Source organism: Oncorhynchus keta, chromosome 5, assembly GCF_023373465.1.
Source record: "Oncorhynchus keta strain PuntledgeMale-10-30-2019 chromosome 5, Oket_V2, whole genome shotgun sequence".
In the NCBI taxonomy this organism is placed as follows: Eukaryota; Metazoa; Chordata; class Actinopteri; order Salmoniformes; family Salmonidae; genus Oncorhynchus; species Oncorhynchus keta.
Window position 1 is genome coordinate 28,468,423 of NC_068425.1, and position 20,000 is coordinate 28,488,422.

A 20,000-nucleotide genomic window follows, 5' to 3' on the forward strand; every position below is an offset into this window, starting at 1 on the left:
CCACTGCTATCGATCCCTGTCTCATTAACACAGGACCCTGGATCGTCTCCCCAAGGGCATCAGGCAGGTAATTAACACCAAGGTGATGAAAGAGGTGTGTGTGTGTCTGTTTGTATCCTTAAGTGTGTGTGTGTGTGTGTGTGTGTGTGTGTGTGTGTGTGTGTGTGCGTGCGTGCGTGCGTGCGTGCGTGCGTGCGTGCGTGCGTGCGTGCGTGCGTGCGTGATGAGAGGAGACAATCAGTCTGCTATAGTTACATCTTGAGAAGGAGGTGAAAAATCACCTGCCACGGTAGTGTTACACACTGTCAAGACTGAGAGTAATGGTATTCCATGGAGAAGCCCCTGACAGATGTTAGCTAGCTAGCTGAAGGTAACACTCAAACACATTACGACCGACGCCATCTCTTATCACAGAATCTGCCTAAAATAATCAGCCATTATCTAACATTATCCCATTTCTCCCCAACTGAGCTAAAATGGCTACCATCTGCTGTTCACTAGATGGTAGTGGTGTCGTTCAGTCACATCACATCACCACTAAAGCCAGTTGTTTTCTCTCCTCCAGGGGCTGGGTGATAAACTTCGGATATAGCCTATGTTAGTAGGCAACGCTGCATGAATATCACCATTTCTGCTTTCTAAAAGCTAATTATGAGTGCTCACAGCGACATCTTGTACCATTCTCTTAGCTACTCATTTTTTTTTTATCCCTGTGATGTTTTTTCTCTCCAGAAAATACAGACTTCCTTTAAAACTAGTCCCTTGGCCGGGAGAGATGAGCTATCCCCTCTCTGGATTTGCATCTATGGCCACAGCCACTATTCGCTAGCTAACATTAGCATTGGGGACCAAAATACAGTAAAAGTGAATGGATCCTGGCTAGCATAGAATGCTCTTAGCTATGTGCACAGATCAAAGTAAATTCAAGACTCACTTATCACTGACCCAGGGTTCACCCGACATAAATTCACCCTTTGTTTGTCTAGAAACATGTCATTAAGAATCACAGATCATTAAACAGATCTCAATGGAATATTGCTATTTTCAGAGGTGCTTAAATCATCCCCAGTAGTGTAAGATCTACAGTCTCCCTGGTAGAAACATCACTAATCAACTGTGACACAGGTAGCTGGGGAGAACTTGCATTAGTTGTGGCCCAAAGGGAACTCGGTATCATACTGAGACAGTCTGACGAGAGACTGAGACTGACAGTATGACAAACAAAGTCTGGATCTAAAGTGCTTTAGAGATTTTTATAGAACTGTTACGTCACTACATAATTTCTACTTAACTTAGACATTGCTGACCTGGGGCATGTTCAGTAGACCCAAACGGGAGAAAACCTTTTGAAATGGAGGTATTACCACCTGAGCTTGTTCACGAAGAACACACACTTTTCCTTTGTTGGTTTCAAGAACTTTCCCGGACGTTCAGTACCTGCTGAACACGACCTTGGTCTCTAACCCTCACTAAACACTCCTATCTTAATACACCTGGGTCGTGTTCTTCTATGAAAAACAGCTTCACATCTGTGACTGTTTGTCTTGCAATTTGTTAGCCTGGTAGAGGCTAGATCAGGCTAGATCTGGATAGAGCAGGTTAGATCTGGATCGAGCAGGCTAGATCTGGATATGCTAGATCTGGATAGAGCAGGCTAGATCAGGCTAGATCTGGATATAGCAGGTTAGATCTGGATCGAGCAGGCTAGATCAGGCTAGATCTGGATAGAGCAGGCTAGATCATGCTAGATCTGGATAGAGCAGGCTAGATCAGGCTAGATCTGGATATAGCAGGTTAGATCTGGATCGAGCAGGCTAGATCAGGCTAGATCTGGATAGAGCAGGCTAGATCTGGATAGAGCAGGCTAGATCTGGATAGAGCAGGCTAGATCTGGATAGAGCAGGTTAGATCTGGATCGAGCAGGCTAGATCAGGCTAGATCTGGATAGAGCAGGCTAGATCTGGATAGAGCAGGCTAGATCTGGATAGAGCAGGCTAGATCTGGATAGAGCAGGTTAGATCTGGATCGAGCAGGCTAGATCAGGCTAGATCTGGATAGAGCAGGCTAGATCTGGATAGAGCAGGCTAGATCTGGATAGAGCAGCTAGATCTGGATAGAACAGACTAGATCAGGATTTTTGGTATTTTGGGTATTTCATTAGGATCCCCATTAGCTGTTGCAAAAGCAGCAGCTACTCTTCCTGGGGTCCAACACAAAACATGGAACATGACATAATACAGAACATTAATGGACTAAAACAACTCAAGGACAGAACTACGTAAAAAATGTAAAGGCACACAGCCTAGATATCAATACAGACACACAAACTATCTAGGTCAAATAGGGGAGAGGTGTTGTGCTGTGAGGTGTTGCTTTATCTGTTTTTGAAACCAGGGCAGCTTTTTTGAGCAATATGTGATGGAACAGAGTTCCATGCAATAATGGCTCTATATAATACTGTACACTTTCTTGAATTTGTTCTGAGTTTGGGGACTGTGAAAAGACCCCAGGGGGCATGTCTGGTGGGGTACATGTGTGTGTCAGAGCTGTGTGAAATTGACTATGTAAACAATTTGGGATTTTCAACACGTTAATGTTTCTTATGAAAAGAAAAAGTTATGCAATCAGTCTCTCCTCAGCTCTTAGGCAAGAGAGACTGGCATATATGTAGTATTTTTTATCAGCCCTCTGATTACAATGAAGAGCAAGACATGCTGCTCTGTTCTGGGCCAGCTGCAGCTTAACTAGGTCTTTCCTTGCAGCACTCGACCACACGACTGGACAATCAAGATGAGACAAAACTAGAGCCTACAGAGCTTGCTTTTTGGAGTGTGGTGTCAAACAATCAGAGCATCTCATTATTACGGACAGATCTCTCTCCATCTTTACAAGCATTCAATCTATAGGTTTTGACAATGACAGTTTACAATTTAAGGTATCGCCAAGTAATTTAGTCTCCTCAACTTGTTCAACAGCCACACCATTAGTTTCCAGGTTCAGCTGAGGTCTAGAATTTAGGGAATGATTTGTACCAAATATAATGCTCTTGGTTTTAGAGATGTTCAGGACCAGTTTATTACTGGCCACCCATTCCAAAACAGACTGTAATTCTTTGTTAAGGGTTTCAGTGACTTCATTATCTGTGGTTGCTGATGCGTATATGGTTGAATCATCAGCATACATGGACACACATGCTTTGTTTAATGCCAGTGGCAGGTCATTGGTAAAATAGAAAAGAGTAGAGGGCCTAGAAAGCTGCCCTGCTTCCATTAAAGAAAACCCTTTGAGTTCTATTAGATAGATAGCTCTGAATCCACGAGGTTGAAAAGCCAAAACACATATGTTTTGTTAACAAAAGGATATGGTCAATAATATCAAAGGCTGCACTGAAATCTAACAGTACAGCTCCCACAATCTTCTTATTATCAATTTCATTCAACCAATCATCAGTCGTTTGTGTCAGTGCAGTACATGTTAAGTGCCCTTCTCTAAAAGCATGCTGAAAGTCTGTTGATCATTTGTTTACAGATAAATAGTATTGTATTTGGTCAAACGCCATTTTTTCCAACAGTTTGCTACTGGTCTACTGTTAGAACCAGTAAAGGCTGCTTTACCACTCTTGGGTAGCAGAATTACTTTGTTCTTCCCTCCAGGCCTGAGGACTAAGAATTTCCTCTGGTGCTCAGATTAAATATATGACAGATAGGAGTGGGTATAGAGTCAGCTACCATCCTCAGTAGCTTTCTATCTAAGTTGTCAATGCCAGGAGGTTTGTCATTATTGATCGATAACAATCATTTCCCAACTCTCCCAAACTAACTTTACAAAATTCAAACTTGAAACGCTCTTCTTTCATTATTTGTTTTTTTTAATGCATGAATACAATGGCTCACTGTTTGTTGTTGGCATTTCCTTCCTAAGTTTGCCCACTTTGCCAATGACGTAATCATTAAAATAATTGGCAACATCAAATGGTTTTGTGATGAATAAGCCATCTGATTCGAATGGCTCTTTCTGCCCATAGTTCCATTTACAGTAAATGTGCAGTAAGTCAGCCAGTCAGATGTGCAGCCAGACTTATTAGCCACTCTTTTTGCCTCATCTCTTTCAACCATACAGTTTCCTCATCAATCCATCGAGCCTTAACAGTTCTAACAGTCAGTTTCTTAATAGGTGCATGTTTATCAATAATTGGAAGAAACAATTTCATAAATCCATCAAGTGCAGCGTCTGGATGCTCCTTATTAATTGCATCAGACCAACATAAGAGTCACAGCAAAATATTTTGTATGATCTCTTATACACTATTTTAGGCCCAGTTTTTGGAATGTTGGCTTTCCTGCATATAGCCACTATATTGTGATCACTGCATCCAATGGGTATGGATACAACTTTAGTACAAAGTTCTACAGTGTTAGTAAAAATGTGATTGATATGATCCTGGATGATCCTGTTCCTGTAGTGTTTGTAAACATCCTGGTAGGTTGATTAATAACCTGAACCAGATTACAGGCACTGGTTACATTAATAAGCTTCCTCTTGAACGGACAGCTTGATGAAAACCAGTCAATATTCAGGTCTCCAAGAAAGCAGACCTCTCTGTTTACATCACCTACACTATCATGCATTTCACACATATTATTTAGATACTGACTGTTAGCACTTGGTGGCCTATAACAACACCCCAAAAGAAAAGGCTTTAGATGTGCCAAGTGAACCTGCAACCACAACACTTCAATAACAATTGGCATAAGGTTTTCTCTAAGCATTACAGAGATATGGCTCTGAATATATACAGCAACACCTCCCCCATAAGCATTTATGTCTCTTCTATAAATGTTATATCCTTGTATTGCTACTGCTGTATCATCAAATGAGTTATCTAAGTGAGTCTCAGAAATGGCTAATATATTAATGTTATCTGATGTTAGCAAGTTATTGATTTCATGAACCTTCAGGCGACATATATTAATATGGGCTATTTTCATCCCTTTCCTGGGTAGCTTATCAGAGATAGACATAATACTGAAAAGAGCAAACAAAGCTAGAGAAAAATATATATATTCAGCAGTCAATAATTAATTGGTGTGTGTGTGTGTGTGTGTGTGTGTGTGTGTGTGTGTGTGTGTGTGTGTGTGTGTGTGTGTGTGTGTGTGTGTGTGTGTGTGTGTGTGTGTGTGTGTGTGTGTGTGTGTGTGTGTGTGTGTGTGTGTGTGTGTGTGTGTGCGTGCTGCGGGGTTGAAGCTACGAACCCATAGGCTTGGCTCTCTCATCTCTTCCAGGCTTCTGGGAAGGTGAACAATGAGCCTGTCATAGCAGATGTCAGCGATGTCCCCACACGCTCTGACAGCTTTCATGGCTGGGATAAGCTCTTTCCTCTTCTGGTGCACAGCTTCAGGATAGACCTCGTTGAGGAAGATATATGTTCCTCTCAAGTTCTTGGCTCTTTCCAGAACAGCTACCGTGTCCTTGAACTTCAGGAACTTGACCACTATCTGGCCTGTCACCTGGGACGGTGGTGGGTTTTCCAGTCCTGTGGGCATGCTCCACCTCAATCTTCCTGTGGTCCGTCTCCAATTTCTCAGAGATCACTTCCCTCACTTTGTCCTCAGACTCCGTCCAGGTCTCATGTGGAGATTCTGCAATTCCATCCGCAACTATGTTGTTCTGCCTTGATTGTCCCTCGAGTCTGATTTATCCGTCGTTGTCATCATGGATTCACATAAAGAACTGATGTCCTCTCTCAATGACTTACAGATGGCTGTCATCTTGCCGTTTTCCTGTTTCAACTCATCGAGCTGACCCTGGGAAAACTGCAAATTGTTATTCAGGTCCTGGACCTCTCTGGTCAGGTCGTTCATTGTTTTACTTGTTGAATCAAACAGTATTTGGACAAAACACTTGAAGCTATTTTCTTGTTTTTGTAACAACTGCTTATACTCTTTTTGTTAGTTTAAAAGATCCTTCACGTGTGATAGAAAGACACTGTCCTCAACGGTACTCCCCCCGCCGTTGGTCTTTGTCATGGTAGCTAAGCAACGTAAGTCCAGACAGGGCAGGTCACAGGGAGGTGACAACAACAAACAGCAGGGATCTAGACAGCCATGAACCCGGAACCATCTGCGGTCCCAGCCACAATGGCTAACCACATCGCGGGCTGCTTTCAAGCCCTCAAGAAAACCCAGCTAAGCCAGCTGCTACTCATACCCATCCTTGGTCGGTAGGATCACTGGACAGAGACTAGCAGTCCCAACAACTGATGCCAACTGTGTTGCGGGTTCTGAAAGTTAGATTTCTACTAAGAACTTTCCAATACATTTTCAAAACAACAAACTTTTCAAAGCAACAAAACTGAACTCTCCCTCTTTCCGCGTTCAACCGGAAGTGATGTGTAGTGTGTCTCTTATTGCTAGATCAGGCCAGAGCAGACTAGAGCAGGCCAGAACAGACTGGAGCAGGCCAGAACAGGCTAAATCAGGCCAGAACAGACTACATCAGGCCAGAATAATAATAATATATGCCATTTAGCAGGCCAGAAGTCAGGCATACATTCTAGCAGGCCAGAACAGGCTAGTGCCATGCTCTACCAACTGAGCCACAGAAGCCACAGGACCACTGGCCACAGAAGCCACAGAAGCCACAGAACAGACTAAATCAGGCCAGAACAGGCTACATCAGGCCAGAACAGACTAGAGCAGGCCAGAACAGGCTAGATCAGGCCAGAACAGACTAGATCAGGCCAGAACAGGCTAGAGCAGGCCAGAACAGGCTAGATCAGGCCAGAACAGACCAGAGCAAGTCAGAACAGACTAGAGCAAGCCAGAACAGACTAGATCAGGCCAGAACAGACTAGATCAGAACAGAGCAAGTCAGAACAGAGCAAGCTAGAGCAGGCCAGAGCAGGCCAGAGCAGACTAGATCAGAACAGACTAGAGCAGGCCAGAACAGACTGGAGTAGGCCAGAACAGGCTAGATCAGGCCAGAACAGACTAGAGTAGGCCAGAACAGGCTCGATCAGGCCAGAACAGACTAGAGCAGGCCAGAACAGGCTAGAGCAGGCCAGAGAAGACTAGATCAGGCCAGAACAGACTAGAGCAGGCCAGAACAGACTAGATCAGGCCAGAACAGACTAGAGCAGGCAGAACAGACTAGACCAGGCCAGAACAGACTAGAGCAGGCCAGAACAGACTAGAGCAGGCCAGAACAGGCTAGATCAGGCCAGAACAGGCTAGATCAGGCCAGAACAGGCTAGAGCAGGCCAGAACAGACTAGATCAGGCCAGTAGAGCCTCCTCCCCCAGGGTACCAGACCAGACAGAGCTGTGTGCTGGCTGCTGTGACATTGGCTCTGTAAGGTTACATCTCACTAATGGGATTGTGTTTTCTGAGCATATTTACTACATAACCTCTTTATGCAGTACCATTCAGCAGACAGAGAGGGATCTACTGCTGTGTGTCCTGGGTGGCTTCCAACTACACAGTCACAATAACAGAGTAAGGTTACGCAAACTGACAACTTTTCCAATTCTCTCCTCAGGCTCCTCTTGAGGATTCTGATAGGATGTAGGACTTGGGCTTTGGTCGTGCACCACATGTCCAGGTTTCACTTCTCTTTTTTTGTTAGCAGGCTGGCCCAAGCGAAAGGCAGAACAACTAGCAAATGATGCCTCTACTGAGGATTCTAATAAGGTAGAGGCTGTGCCAAAACATGGATGCTGGGACCAATAGGTTTTGTTGCTTGGTAAAAGGCAAGGCCAAAACACCCGCTGTTCTTTCAGTGGGATGCAATGTTTAGAATGTTTGCCTTAAAAATGTATGATTTGGTGCCTCCAGGGCAATTCAGACGGCTGATTGAGGATCTTTTTACAGAAAAATGTGTTTGTTTTCTATGATTGTGTTATTTATCCTGGTTTTGCTTTTCGTACTGTATTTGATGTGTATATTTTTGTCACTACGGTGTTCATCCGTATTTTAAAAACAACAACATTTTCACCTTTATTTAACTAGGCAAGTCAGTGACAGCCTACACCAGCCAAACCCGGATGACGCTAGGCGCCGCCCTATGAGACTCCCAATCACGGCCGGTTGTGATACAGCCTGGATTTAAACCAGAGTGTCTGCACTGAGATGTAGTGCCTTAGACCACTGTGCCACTTGGGAACCTAAAATCACTCTGTAAAAGAGACCTTGGACTCAGCATGACTCCCTGTCAAAATAACAGTTCAATACAAAGAGAATGTAGAGCAGAAACAGTTCCTAATACTGTTCCTATGTGTGTTTCAGGTGGGGAACCTGGGCCTGCTCTTCATGCTCCTGTTCTTCATCTATGCAGCACTGGGGGTTGAGCTGTTTGGAGAACTGGGTGAGTTGGTAGTGATGGGCTGGAACAAAACCCTGCATTCCCAATGGCACGCCACATTCAGAGTTGTACATATCCAATCCTGTTCGATTACAGAGCCCAGACAGAATTAAAAAGGGACTTGTAGTTAAGTATCTGGACACAGCCAGAAACCAGAAGTATCAAGGAGAGGCAGGAGAACAATAACACGTCAGCTAGGCCTGTCTTCAAACTGTCACTCTCTCTATGGACTCTCGTCAGGTCTGCTGGAGGTCATCTCTCATCCCATCAGTTTTGAGCAAAGGATTAGAGCCAAATGCAACTGTAGTAAGGAGAGAAATGTGTAAACAATCAGCCAAGACAGCTTTAAGACCCGGAGCAAACAACCACGTCTACTGTTGTTGGTTGTTGGTTTCTAAGAGGACTGAACAGATAGATACATGTTCTCTATATAAACTGTTGTTTTCTCTTCATGCATCTTTATCTCTCCCTCTGTCCCTTCGTCTATCCCCCTGTTCCCCCCCTCTCTGTATCTATCTTGCTCTATTTGTTTCTCTCTCCCCTTCTCTCACTCTCTCTTACCTCTCCATCCCTCCCTCCCCCATGTCTCCCTCCCCCATACCTCCCTCCCTCCCTACTCTCCTCTCCCAGTGTGTAACGAGGACTACCCATGTGAGGGGATGAGCCGCCATGCTACCTTTGAGAACTTTGGCATGGCCTTCCTCACTCTGTTCCAGGTCTCCACTGGGGACAACTGGAATGGGATCATGAAGGTATGGATGGACTTCTACATGGTGTTCTATGGAGTGTTTATTACAATAAATGAGATAGTTGATCATCTGATACTTTAACCCAAAATGACTTGGATTACCATGTTTCAATGTGTTGCTATTTGGGTTGTATTATTCAGTTCTCATTTTGATGTCTGTGGTTGGTATTTGGTGCCTGGCTTCTTAGCTGCAGAGAAGTTTCAGTAATTACAAGCCCTGTGGCCCTAAGGGCAGACCCCTAGCCTATGTCCTGCTGCTTAAGAAGACCATTCCAATCCTCCTCTCCTTGAGCGCTACCATAACCAGACCTGTCACAGCTCTGTATATCCTCTGTAAAGATGGCCTTTTTAAATAGGGGAATGTGTCCCACTCCCATTTCACAGTCGTCGCCCCCCCGCCCTCCCCACCCCGCCACCCCCCACGCTCAACGCATTATGGAGTGTGACAGGGGCGCACCGTAAAAACACCTCAGTGGGTTGTAGAGGTGCGAGTGAGGATCACAGCCGCTACCTCTCAGCTGAAGTGGTGAACTGTAATCACCTCTCTTAGATTACTACTGATGAGACCTTGTGAGTTTTCACTGCCTTTTACCTGGAGATGTGTTGGATGCAAACTGTCTGGAACGAGGGAGGGGGAAGAGAGAACGAGAGTGAATCACCACTGTGCTGACTAGAGAGAGGGGAGGGAGGGAGAGAGGGAGGAAAACGAGGGGAGAGGGGAAGAAGGAAACACTTGAGACTACACAGTGAAAAGGTCAAAACAAATGAGAGAGAACAGACTAGAATCAGCTCATGTCTGGATGTCTTACAGTTAATGTATGACAGGTCAATTTGCTCTCAAAAGTCTTACATTGATATCTTTGTTTCAAGTTGGAAAGCTTAACTCTTGTTCATGAAGTTGTTCATTAGAACGTGTTGTTTCTGTATAGTCCTATGTAGCTCAGATGGTTGTGGGTTCGATTCCCCACAGACGACCAGTACGAAAAAAGTATTACAATCTATGCACTCACTAATGTAAGTCGCTCTGGATAAGAGCTTCTGCTAAATGATGTAAATGTAATAATGTCTTAGCAGGACTTCATGGCTTGACCTAACAGACAGCTTCTCCTCTCCCCCACCTTCCCTCCCCTCCCTAGGACACGTTGAGGGAGTGCCCTCCGGACTACGGGCCTGACTACTCCTGCAACCCCAGCCTGCAGTTCATCTCTCCCATGTACTTTGTGTCCTTTGTGTTGACGGCCCAGTTCGTCCTGATTAACGTGGTGGTGGCGGTGTTGATGAAGCACCTGGACGACTCCAACAAGGAGGCCAAGGAGGAGGCGGAGATGGACGCTGAGATTGAGCTGGAGCTGGCCACGGGGGCCCTATGCTGCATGGGGCCGGAGGGAGTCTGTGCAGGAGGGAAAAAAGGTGGAGGAGCAGGGGGAGGTGGGGGGGGAGGTGGGGGAGTTGGAGGAGGAGTGGATAGAGGGATGGGAGTCCCAGGCAGTTCCTCCGGGGGGAATATGCAATATCACGTGGCAACGACGCATCCAGGAACACTGCAAGATCCGAACAATCGGGATCCCTACTCTCCTGCACAGGTGAGATGGATGGATGAATACATCCGTATGGGTCTGTCTGTTTCTGTCTATTTGTCTTTCTATTTGATATTATAGGAATTACACATATAAACAGTCTGACACACCCATGTGTAGTACATAGACGTAAGGTTGAGGTCATTATGACAGGGAGAGAGAGGACAAGAACAAGAAAAGACAGAGGAGACAGAAAGATAATCAGAGACATTTAGTCTCCTTCCCGTTCTGACATCCTCAGTGTTTTAGACTGACAGCCCATCAGTCCTGTTTAACTCAGTTTGTCTGCTGGTTCACTCAACCTTTCATAATGTAATACAAAGGAGCCAGGGACGATACGAAGAGACAGCGAGAGATAGAGAGATGAGAGAGAGAGATGAGAGAGAGAGAGAGAGAGAGAGAGAGAGAGAGAGAGAGAGAGAGAGAGAGAGAGAGAGAGAGAGAGAGAGAGAGAGATGAGAGAGAGAGAGAGAGAGAGAGAGATGAGAGAGAGAGAGAGAGAGAGAGAGAGAGAGAGAGAGAGAGAGAGAGGAGAGAGAGAGAGAGATGGGGAGAGAGAGAGAGAGAAAGACGGAGGGAGGGAGGGAGGGAGGGAGAGGGAGAGAGATGTTTAATCTTGTCGGCCCGGGTATTCAAATAACAGACATAATCTCTGAACAGGTCATAATGTAGATTCAGTACAATGTCACCGTGACCCATCGTGTGTCTCAAATGGCACCCTATTACCAATATAGTGCACTACTTTTAACCAGGGAATTTGGGTGCCATTTGTGACGTACATTAGAACGTGGCCGTGGCCCAGACTACTGCAGAAAAACACAGCTACTCCCATTCAGGGTTCTGTTATTGGTTTCTACAGATGAAAACATCTCGAAGGGGTTTGGATATTATTCCTGGGACCCCTGAAATAGATGCTGATGAAAGAACAATGTGATTTTAGGGAGTTGAAGGGAGAGGGACATTGAAATACATTTTCATCTAGCTGCACCTTTCACTGTGTATTTGCCTGGCGCTCTTCATCGCCATGGCAACCCTTGTTGTCAGTCTTCTGTGGCGAGGTAGACGAGCAAACACACACTGCACTGTGCATTTTATCATCTTTTCAATTCAAACTCAGGACTTCCGATATTAACCCATCAGTGTGCACACACACAAACACAAAGCCCTGGAAGACATAAACACGAACAAGCACACACACAGTGAGATTACTAAAAACCTAATCATAATGTAATGGCAAACACAAACACACACACACATGGATGACTCACCGGCTGCCTGCTTACGATCTGTTCTACCTTTACAGAACTAAACTTGGCTTTACTGAGGAGCCATTTTTAGCTTTATGTTGGCTGACAGAATAACTTAATAAGAGGGAGGAGGGAGGGAGGGAGGGAGGGAGGGAGGGAGGGAGGGAGGGAGGGAGGGAGGGAGGGAGGGAGGGAGGGAGGGAGGGAGGGAGGGAGCTTCTTTGGTCTGCTCTCCTCTCCTCTCCCCTGGGTGATGTAATCAATTTATTCATTCACAACAGCTACAATTGTGTGTGTGTGTGTGTGTGTGTGTGTGTGTGTGTGTGTGTGTGTGTGTGTGTGTGTGTGTGTGTGTGTGTGTGTGTGTGTGTGTGTGTGTGTGTGTGTGTGTGTGTGTGTGTGTGTGTGTGTGTGCGTGTGTGCGTGCGTGCGTGCGTGCGTGCGTGTGGCGTGTGTGGAGGCAGGAATTATTGAGAAAACACAGAGGTAAATGGAAACAGATCTGGAGGAGAGTGAGCGACATGAGTCGGAGGGAAAGGTGGAGAGAGAGAGAAGTAAACAGGAGAGGTGATGCTAAGTGATTGGAGGGGAGCTGAAGGAAATGGCCATGATGAGAAATCAATGTTTACTCCTTTAAGGCAATACAATTCACAGCATCACTACGGCAGGTGTTTCCTTTACTGTGACACTTGTAATGGGATTCCAGACCTGGCAGAGTGTGTCATATACAGACCCGTGCCTGTTTTATACACAGTATTCTAGTTATTCTAGACCCTGTGGATTCCACTGGTCTTCACTGTTTGTGACTATGAAAAAGACTCATAGACACACTTCATGTAATATAACAGGCTTTTAAAATTCAATATTGGTGCACAATTTCTACGACAGGTATGCAAAAAGCACTCTTTTTGTGGAATGACCCAGATAATGATATTGGTGGTGATCTCTCTGTGAGAGAAACAGAGAAAGAGAGAGACTCTTTAACATCCTCTGGCGTCTTCCCCAATATTTGGAACCAAGGTCTGATCACCCCAATACACAAAAGTGGAGACAAATTTGACCCCAATAACTACTGTAGGATATGTGTCAACAGCAACAGCAGAAAATCCTCTGCATCATCATTAACAGCCAACTCGTACATTTCCTCAGTGAAAACAATGTACTGAACAAATGTCAAATCGTCTTTTTACCAAATTACCGTACAACAAACCATGTATTCATCCTGCACACCCTAATTGACAAACAAAATGGGACTATATATATATATATATAGAGAGAGAGAGAGAGAGAGAGAGAGAGAGAGAGAGAGAGAGAGAGAGAGAGAGAGAGAGAGAGAGAGAGAGAGAGAGAGAGAGAGAGAGAGAGAGAGAGAGAGAGAGAGAGAGAGAGAGAGAGAGAGAGAGAGAGAGAGAGATATTAACTGAAGGGCGCATGTTCTCGCCAGGTGGCCAGCACTATTGTTGTCTAGAAAAATAGAAATGGCCTTATATCAACCTACTGGGACTGAGCCATAGTCATTCAGGCGTGTGCCTGCGTGGTGGGTGTGTGCCTGTGTGGTGGGTGTGTGCCTGCGTGGTGGGTGTGTGCCTGCGTGGTGGGTGTGTGCCTGCGTGGTGGGTGTGTGCCTGCGTGGTGGGTGTGTGCCTGCGTGGTGGGTGTGTGCCTGCGTGGTGGGTGTGTGCCTGCGTGGTGGGTGTGTGCCTGCGTGGTGGGTGTGTGCATGCGTGGTGGGTGTGTGCCTGCGTGGTGGGTGTGTGCCTGCGTGGTGGGTGTGTGCCTGCGTGGTGGGTGTGTGCCTGCGTGGTGGGTGTGTGCCTGCGTGGTGGGTGTGTGCCTGCGTGGTGGGTGTGTGCCTGCGTGGTGGGTGTGTGCCTGCGTGGTGGGTGTGTGCCTGCGTGGTGGGTGTGTGCCTGCGTGGTGGGTGTGTGCCTGCGTGGTGGGTGTGTGCCTGCGTGCGTACATGTACATGGGTGTATGTGTTCCTTTGCTATTTCGTAACACAGTCATTCAGGGCATACTCCAGTGCTGTTCTTAACGACCCACACACACTGAGGAATATCTGGACTCTGTATAGATGTAGTCTATTGTTATATAATGTATAGTGATGGGGAATAAATCGATACAGTTACATATCGGGACATTATCGTATTGATATATTGTTTTGGCTGTACCTGCACCAAAACTCCACTCTATTTTTCCTTCATACCTTGTTCTCCATCTTCTTTTTAAATAGGGAGCCAATTTGTTTTGAGCATTTTATTTCCATGACTGATCAAAGAAAGCTCATTTTCTCATGTCTCTCTCTTGTCCCTCTGCAGCAGATATATGGTGAGCAATATCTTTGGAACATCAGATCACCAAAGAATTACAGTATCGAATCACAATACAGATAGAATCATGAGAAGCGCAATACATATTGTATCAGCACCTAAGTATAGTGATGATATCTTATCTTGAGGTCCCTTGCAATTCCCAGCCATAGTTATATACGTATACTGTAGATATATTTTATAAACCAGGTTCATTTTGGTAATGATGAAGGCATAGTTAGACTGAGCAAGGACTATAACCTGTTGCTAAAGGCAAACACTTTTAAACAACAGCTGCTTAGCAGTGTTAGACAACGGCTGCAGTTTATGTAACTATAACACTGACGGTACACTTTACTGGATTTTTCCATTACTGAAAAGAAAGAATAAATGGAGCCTGTGGATTTAACATCCTATGACCCTGTTTCCTTAGTACTGCATGTATTTAGGGTAATGTTTCTTAGTACTGTATGTATTTAGGGTAATGTTTCTTAGTACTGCATGTATTTAGGGTAATGTTTCTTAGTACTGTATGTATTTAGGGTAATGTTTCTTAGTACTGTATGTATTTTAATGTACTGTATGTATTTAGGGTAATGTTTCTAAGTACTGTATGTATTTAGGGTAATGTTTCTTAGTACTGTATGTATTTGGGGTAATGTTCCTTAGTACTGTATGTATTTAGGGTAATGTTTCTTAGTACTGTATGTATTTAGGGTAATGTTTCTTAGTACTGTATGTATTTAGGGTAATGTTTCTTAGTACTGCATGTATTTAGGGTAATGTTTCTTAGTACTGCATGTATTTAGGGTAATGTTTCTTAGTACTGTATGTATTTAGGGTAATGTTTCTTAGTACTGCATGTATTTAGGGTAATGTTTCTTAGTACTGTATGTATTTAGGGTAATGTTTCTTAGTACTGTATGTATTTAGGGTAATGTTTCTAAGTACTGTATGTATCTAGGGTAATATTTCTTAGTACTGTATGTATTTGGGGTAATGTTCCTTAGTACTGTATGTATTTAGGGTAATGTTTCTTAGTACTGCATGTATTTAGGGTAATGTTTCTTAGTACTGCATGTATTTAGGGTCATGTTTCTAAGTACTGTATGTATCTAGGGTAATATTTCTTAGTACTGTATGTATTTAGGGTAATGTTTCTTAGTACTGTATGTATTTAGGGTAATGTTTCTTAGTACTGTATGTACTGTATGTTTAGGGTAATGTTCCTTAGTACTGCATGTATTTAGGGTAATGTTTCTTAGTACTGCATGTATTTAGGGTCATGTTTCTTAGTACTGTATGTATTTGGGGTAATGTTCTTAGTACTGTATGTATTTTTAGTACTGTATGTATTTAGGGTAATGTTTCTTAGTACTGCATGTATTTAGGGTAATGTTCCTTAGTACTGTATGTATTTAGGGTAATGTTCCTTAGTACTGTATGTATTTAGGGTAATGTTTCTAAGTACTGTATGTATCTAGGGTAATATTTCTTAGTACTGTATGTATTTGGGGTAATGTTCCTTAGTACTGTATGTATTTAGGGTAATGTTTCTTAGTACTGCATGTATTTAGGGTAATGTTTCTTAGTACTGCATGTATTTAGGGTCATGTTTCTTAGTACTGTATGTATTTAGGGTAATGTTTCTTAGTACTGTATGTATTTAGGGTAATGTTTCTTAGTACTGCATGTATTTAGGGTAATGTTTCTTAGTACTGTATGTATTTAGGGTAATGTTCCTTAGTACTGCATGTATTTAGGGTAATGTTTCTTAGTACTGCATGTATTTAGGGTAATGTTTCTTAGTACTGCATGTATTTAGGGGAATGTTTCCTTAGTACTGTATGTATTTAGGGTAATGTTTCTTAGTACTGTATGTATTTAGGGTAATGTTTCTTAGTACTGCATGTATTTAGGGTAATGTTTCTTAGTACTGCATGTATTTAGGGTAATGTTTCTTAGTACTGTATGTATTTAGGGTAATGTTTCTTAGTACTGTATGTATTTAGGGTAATGTTTCTTAGTACTGCATGTATTTAGGGTACAGTTTCTTAGTACTGTATGTATTCAGGGTAATGTTTCTTAGTACTGTATGCATTTAGGGTAATGTTTCTTAGTACTGTATGTATTCAGGGTAATGTTTCTTAGTACTGTATGTATTTAGGGTAATGTTTCTTAGTACTGTATGTATTCAGGGTAATGTTTCTTAGTACTGTATGTATTTAGGGTAATGCTTCTTAGTACTGTATGTATTCAGGGTAATGTTTCTTAGTACTGTATGTATTCAGGGTAATGTTTCTTAGTACTGTATGTATTTAGGGGAATGTTTCTTAGTACTGTATGTATGTATGGTAATGTTTCTTAGTACTGTATGTATTTAGGGGAATGTTTCTTAGTACTGTATGTATTTAGGGTAATGTTTCTTAGTACTGCATGTATTTAGGGTAATGTTCCTTAGTACTGTATGTATTTAGGGTAATGTTTCTTAGTACTGTATGTATTTAGGGTAATGTTTCTTAGTACTGTATGTATTTAGGGTAATGTTTCTTAGTACTGTATGTATTTAGGGTAATGTTTCTTAGTACTGTATGTATTTAGGGTAATGTTTCTTAGTACTGTATGTATTTAGGGTAATGTTTCTTAGTACTGTATGTATTTAGGGTAATGTTTCTTAGTACTGTATGTATTTAGGGTAATGTTTCTTAGTACTGTATGTATTTAGGGTAATGTTTCTTAGTACTGTATGTATTTAGGGTAATGTTTCTTAGTACTGTATGTATTTAGGGTAATGTAATGTTCCTTAGTACTGTATGTATTTAGGGTAATGTTTCTTAGTACTGTATGTATTTAGGGTAATGTTTCTTAGTGCTGTATGTATTTAGGGTAATATTTCTTAGTACTGTATGTATTTAGGCTAATGTTTCTTAGTACTGTATGTATTTAGGGTAATGTTTCTTAGTACTGCATGTATTTAGGGTAATGTTTCTTCGTACTGCATGTATTTAGGGTAATGTTTCTTAGTACTGTATGTATTTAGGGGAATGTTTCTTAGTACTGTATGTATTTAGGGTAATGTTTCTTAGTACTGCATGTATTTAGGGTAATGTTCCTTAGTACTGTATGTATTTAGGGTAATGTTCCTTAGTACTGTATGTATTTAGGGTAATGTGTCTTAGTACTGTATGTATTTAGGGTAATGTTTCTTAGTACTGTATGTATTTAGGGTAATGTTTCTTAGTACTGTATGTATTTAGGGTAATGTTCCTTAGTACTGTATGTATTTAGGGTAATGTTCCTTAGTACTGTATGTATTTAGGGTAATGTTTCTTAGTACTGTATGTATTTAGGGTAATGTTCCTTAGTACTGTATGTATTTAGGGTAATGTTTCTTAGTACTGTATGTATTTAGGGTAATGTTTCTTAGTGCTGTATGTATTTAGGGTAATATTTCTTAGTACTGTATGTATTTAGGGGAATGTTCCTTAGTACTGTATGTATTTAGGGTAATGTTTCTTAGTACTGCATGTATTTAGGGTAATGTTTCTTAGTATTGTATGTATTTAGGGTAATGTTTCTTAGTACTGTATGTATTTAGGGTAATGTTTCTTAGTACTGTATGTATTTAGGGTAATGTTTCTTAGTACTGCATGTATTTAGGGTAATGTTTCTTAGTACTGTATGTATTTAGGGTAATGTTTCTTAGTACTGCATGTATTTAGGGTAATGTTTCTTAGTACTGTATGTATTTAGGGTAATGTTTCTTAGTACTGCATGTATTTAGGGTAATGTTCCTTAGTACTGTATGTATTTAGGGTAATGTTCCTTAGTACTGTATGTATTTAGGGTAATGTTTCTTAGTACTGCATGTATTTAGGGTAATGTTTCTTAGTACTGCATGTATTTAGGGTCATGTTTCTTAGTACTGCATGTATTTAGGGTAATGTTTCTTAGTACTGCATGTATTTAGGGTAATATTTCTTAGTACTGTATGTATTTGGGGTAATGTTTCTTAGTACTGCATGTATTTAGGGTAATGTTTATTATTATTATGTTTCATGGTACTGTATGTATTTAGGGTAATGTTTCTTAGTACTGCATGTATTTAGGGTAATGTTTCTTAGTACTGTATGTATTTAGGGTAATGTTCCTTAGTACTGCATGTATTTAGGGTAATGTTTCTTAGTACTGCATGTATTTAGGGTAATGTTTCTTAGGACTGCATGTATTTAGGGGAATGTTTCCTTAGTACTGTATGTATTTAGGGTAATGTTTCTTAGTACTGTATGTATTTAGGGTAATGTTTCTTAGTACTGCATGTATTTAGGGTAATGTTTCTTAGTACTGCATGTATTTAGGGTAATGTTTCTTAGTACTGTATGTATTTAGGGTAATGTTTCTTAGTACTGTATGTATTTAGGGTAATGTTTCTTAGTACTGCATGTATTTAGGGTACTGTTTCTTAGTACTGTATGTATTCAGGGTAATGTTTCTTAGTACTGTATGCATTTAGGGTAATGTTTCTTAGTGCTGTATGTATTCAGGGTAATGTTTCTTAGTACTGTATGTATTCAGGGTAATGTTTCTTAGTACTGTATGTATTTAGGGTAATGTTTCTTAGTACTGCATGTATTTAGGGTAATGTTTCTTAGTACTGTATGTATTTAGGGTAATGTTTCTTAGTACTGTATGTATTTAGGGTAATGTTTCTTAGTACTGCATGTATTTAGGGTACTGTTTCTTAGTACTGTATGTATTCAGGGTAATGTTTCTTAGTACTGTATGCATTTAGGGTAATGTTTCTTAGTACTGTATGTATTCAGGGTAATGTTTCTTAGTACTGTATGTATTTAGGGTAATGTTTCTTAGTACTGCAAGTATTTAGGGTAATGTTTCTTAGTACTGCATGTATTTAGGGTAATGTTCCTTCGTACTGCATGTATTTAGGGTAATGTTTCTTAGTACTGCATGTATTTAGGGTAATGTTTCTTAGTACTGTATGTATTTAGGCTAATGTTTCTTAGTACTGTATGTATTTAGGCTAATGTTTCTTAGTACTGTATGTATTTAGGGTAATGTTTCTTAGTACTGCATGTATTTAGGGTAATGTTTCTTCGTACTGCATGTATTTAGGGTAATGTTTCTTAGTACTGTATGTATTTAGGGTAATGTTTCTTAGTACTGTATGTATTTAGGGTAATGTTTCTTAGTACTGCATGTATTTAGGGTACTGTTTCTTAGTACTGTATGTATTCAGGGTAATGTTTCTTAGTACTGTATGCATTTAGGGTAATGTTTCTTTGTACTTTATGTATTTAGGGTACTGTTTCTTAGTACTGTATGTATTCAGGGTAATGTTTCTTAGTACTGTATGTATTTAGGGTAATGTTTCTTAGTACTGTATGTATTCAGGGTAATGTTTCTTAGTAATGTATGTATTCAGGGTAATGTTTCTTAGTACTGTATGTATTTAGGGGAATGTTTCTTAGTACTGTATGTATTTAGGGGAATGTTTCTTAGTACTGTATGTATTTAGGGGAATGTTTCTTAGTACTGCATGTATTTAGGGTAATGTTTCTTAGTACTGTATGTATTTAGGGTAATGTTTCTTAGTACTGTATGTATTTAGGGGAATGTTTCTTAGTACTGTATGTATTTAGGGGAATGTTTCTTAGTACTGTATGTATTTAGGGGAATGTTTCTTAGTACTGTATGTATTTAGGGGAATGTTTCTTAGTACTGTATGTATTTAGGGTAATGT

At 41.5% G+C, this 20,000-nt stretch overlaps 1 protein-coding gene across 1 annotated transcript in view; it reads left to right on the top strand.

Annotated features, from left to right (window-relative positions):
- Positions 1 to 20,000, top strand: part of LOC118382482 (voltage-dependent T-type calcium channel subunit alpha-1I-like) — a 167,259-nt gene that overhangs the window by 129,132 nt on the left and 18,127 nt on the right. The window contains exons 27-30 of the mRNA XM_052520010.1: positions 8,283 to 8,361; positions 8,989 to 9,110; positions 10,243 to 10,524; positions 10,561 to 10,689. Of these exons, the coding sequence (XP_052375970.1) occupies positions 8,283 to 8,361; positions 8,989 to 9,110; positions 10,243 to 10,524; positions 10,561 to 10,689 (612 nt within the window). The remainder of the gene's footprint in view (positions 1 to 8,282; positions 8,362 to 8,988; positions 9,111 to 10,242; positions 10,525 to 10,560; positions 10,690 to 20,000) is intronic.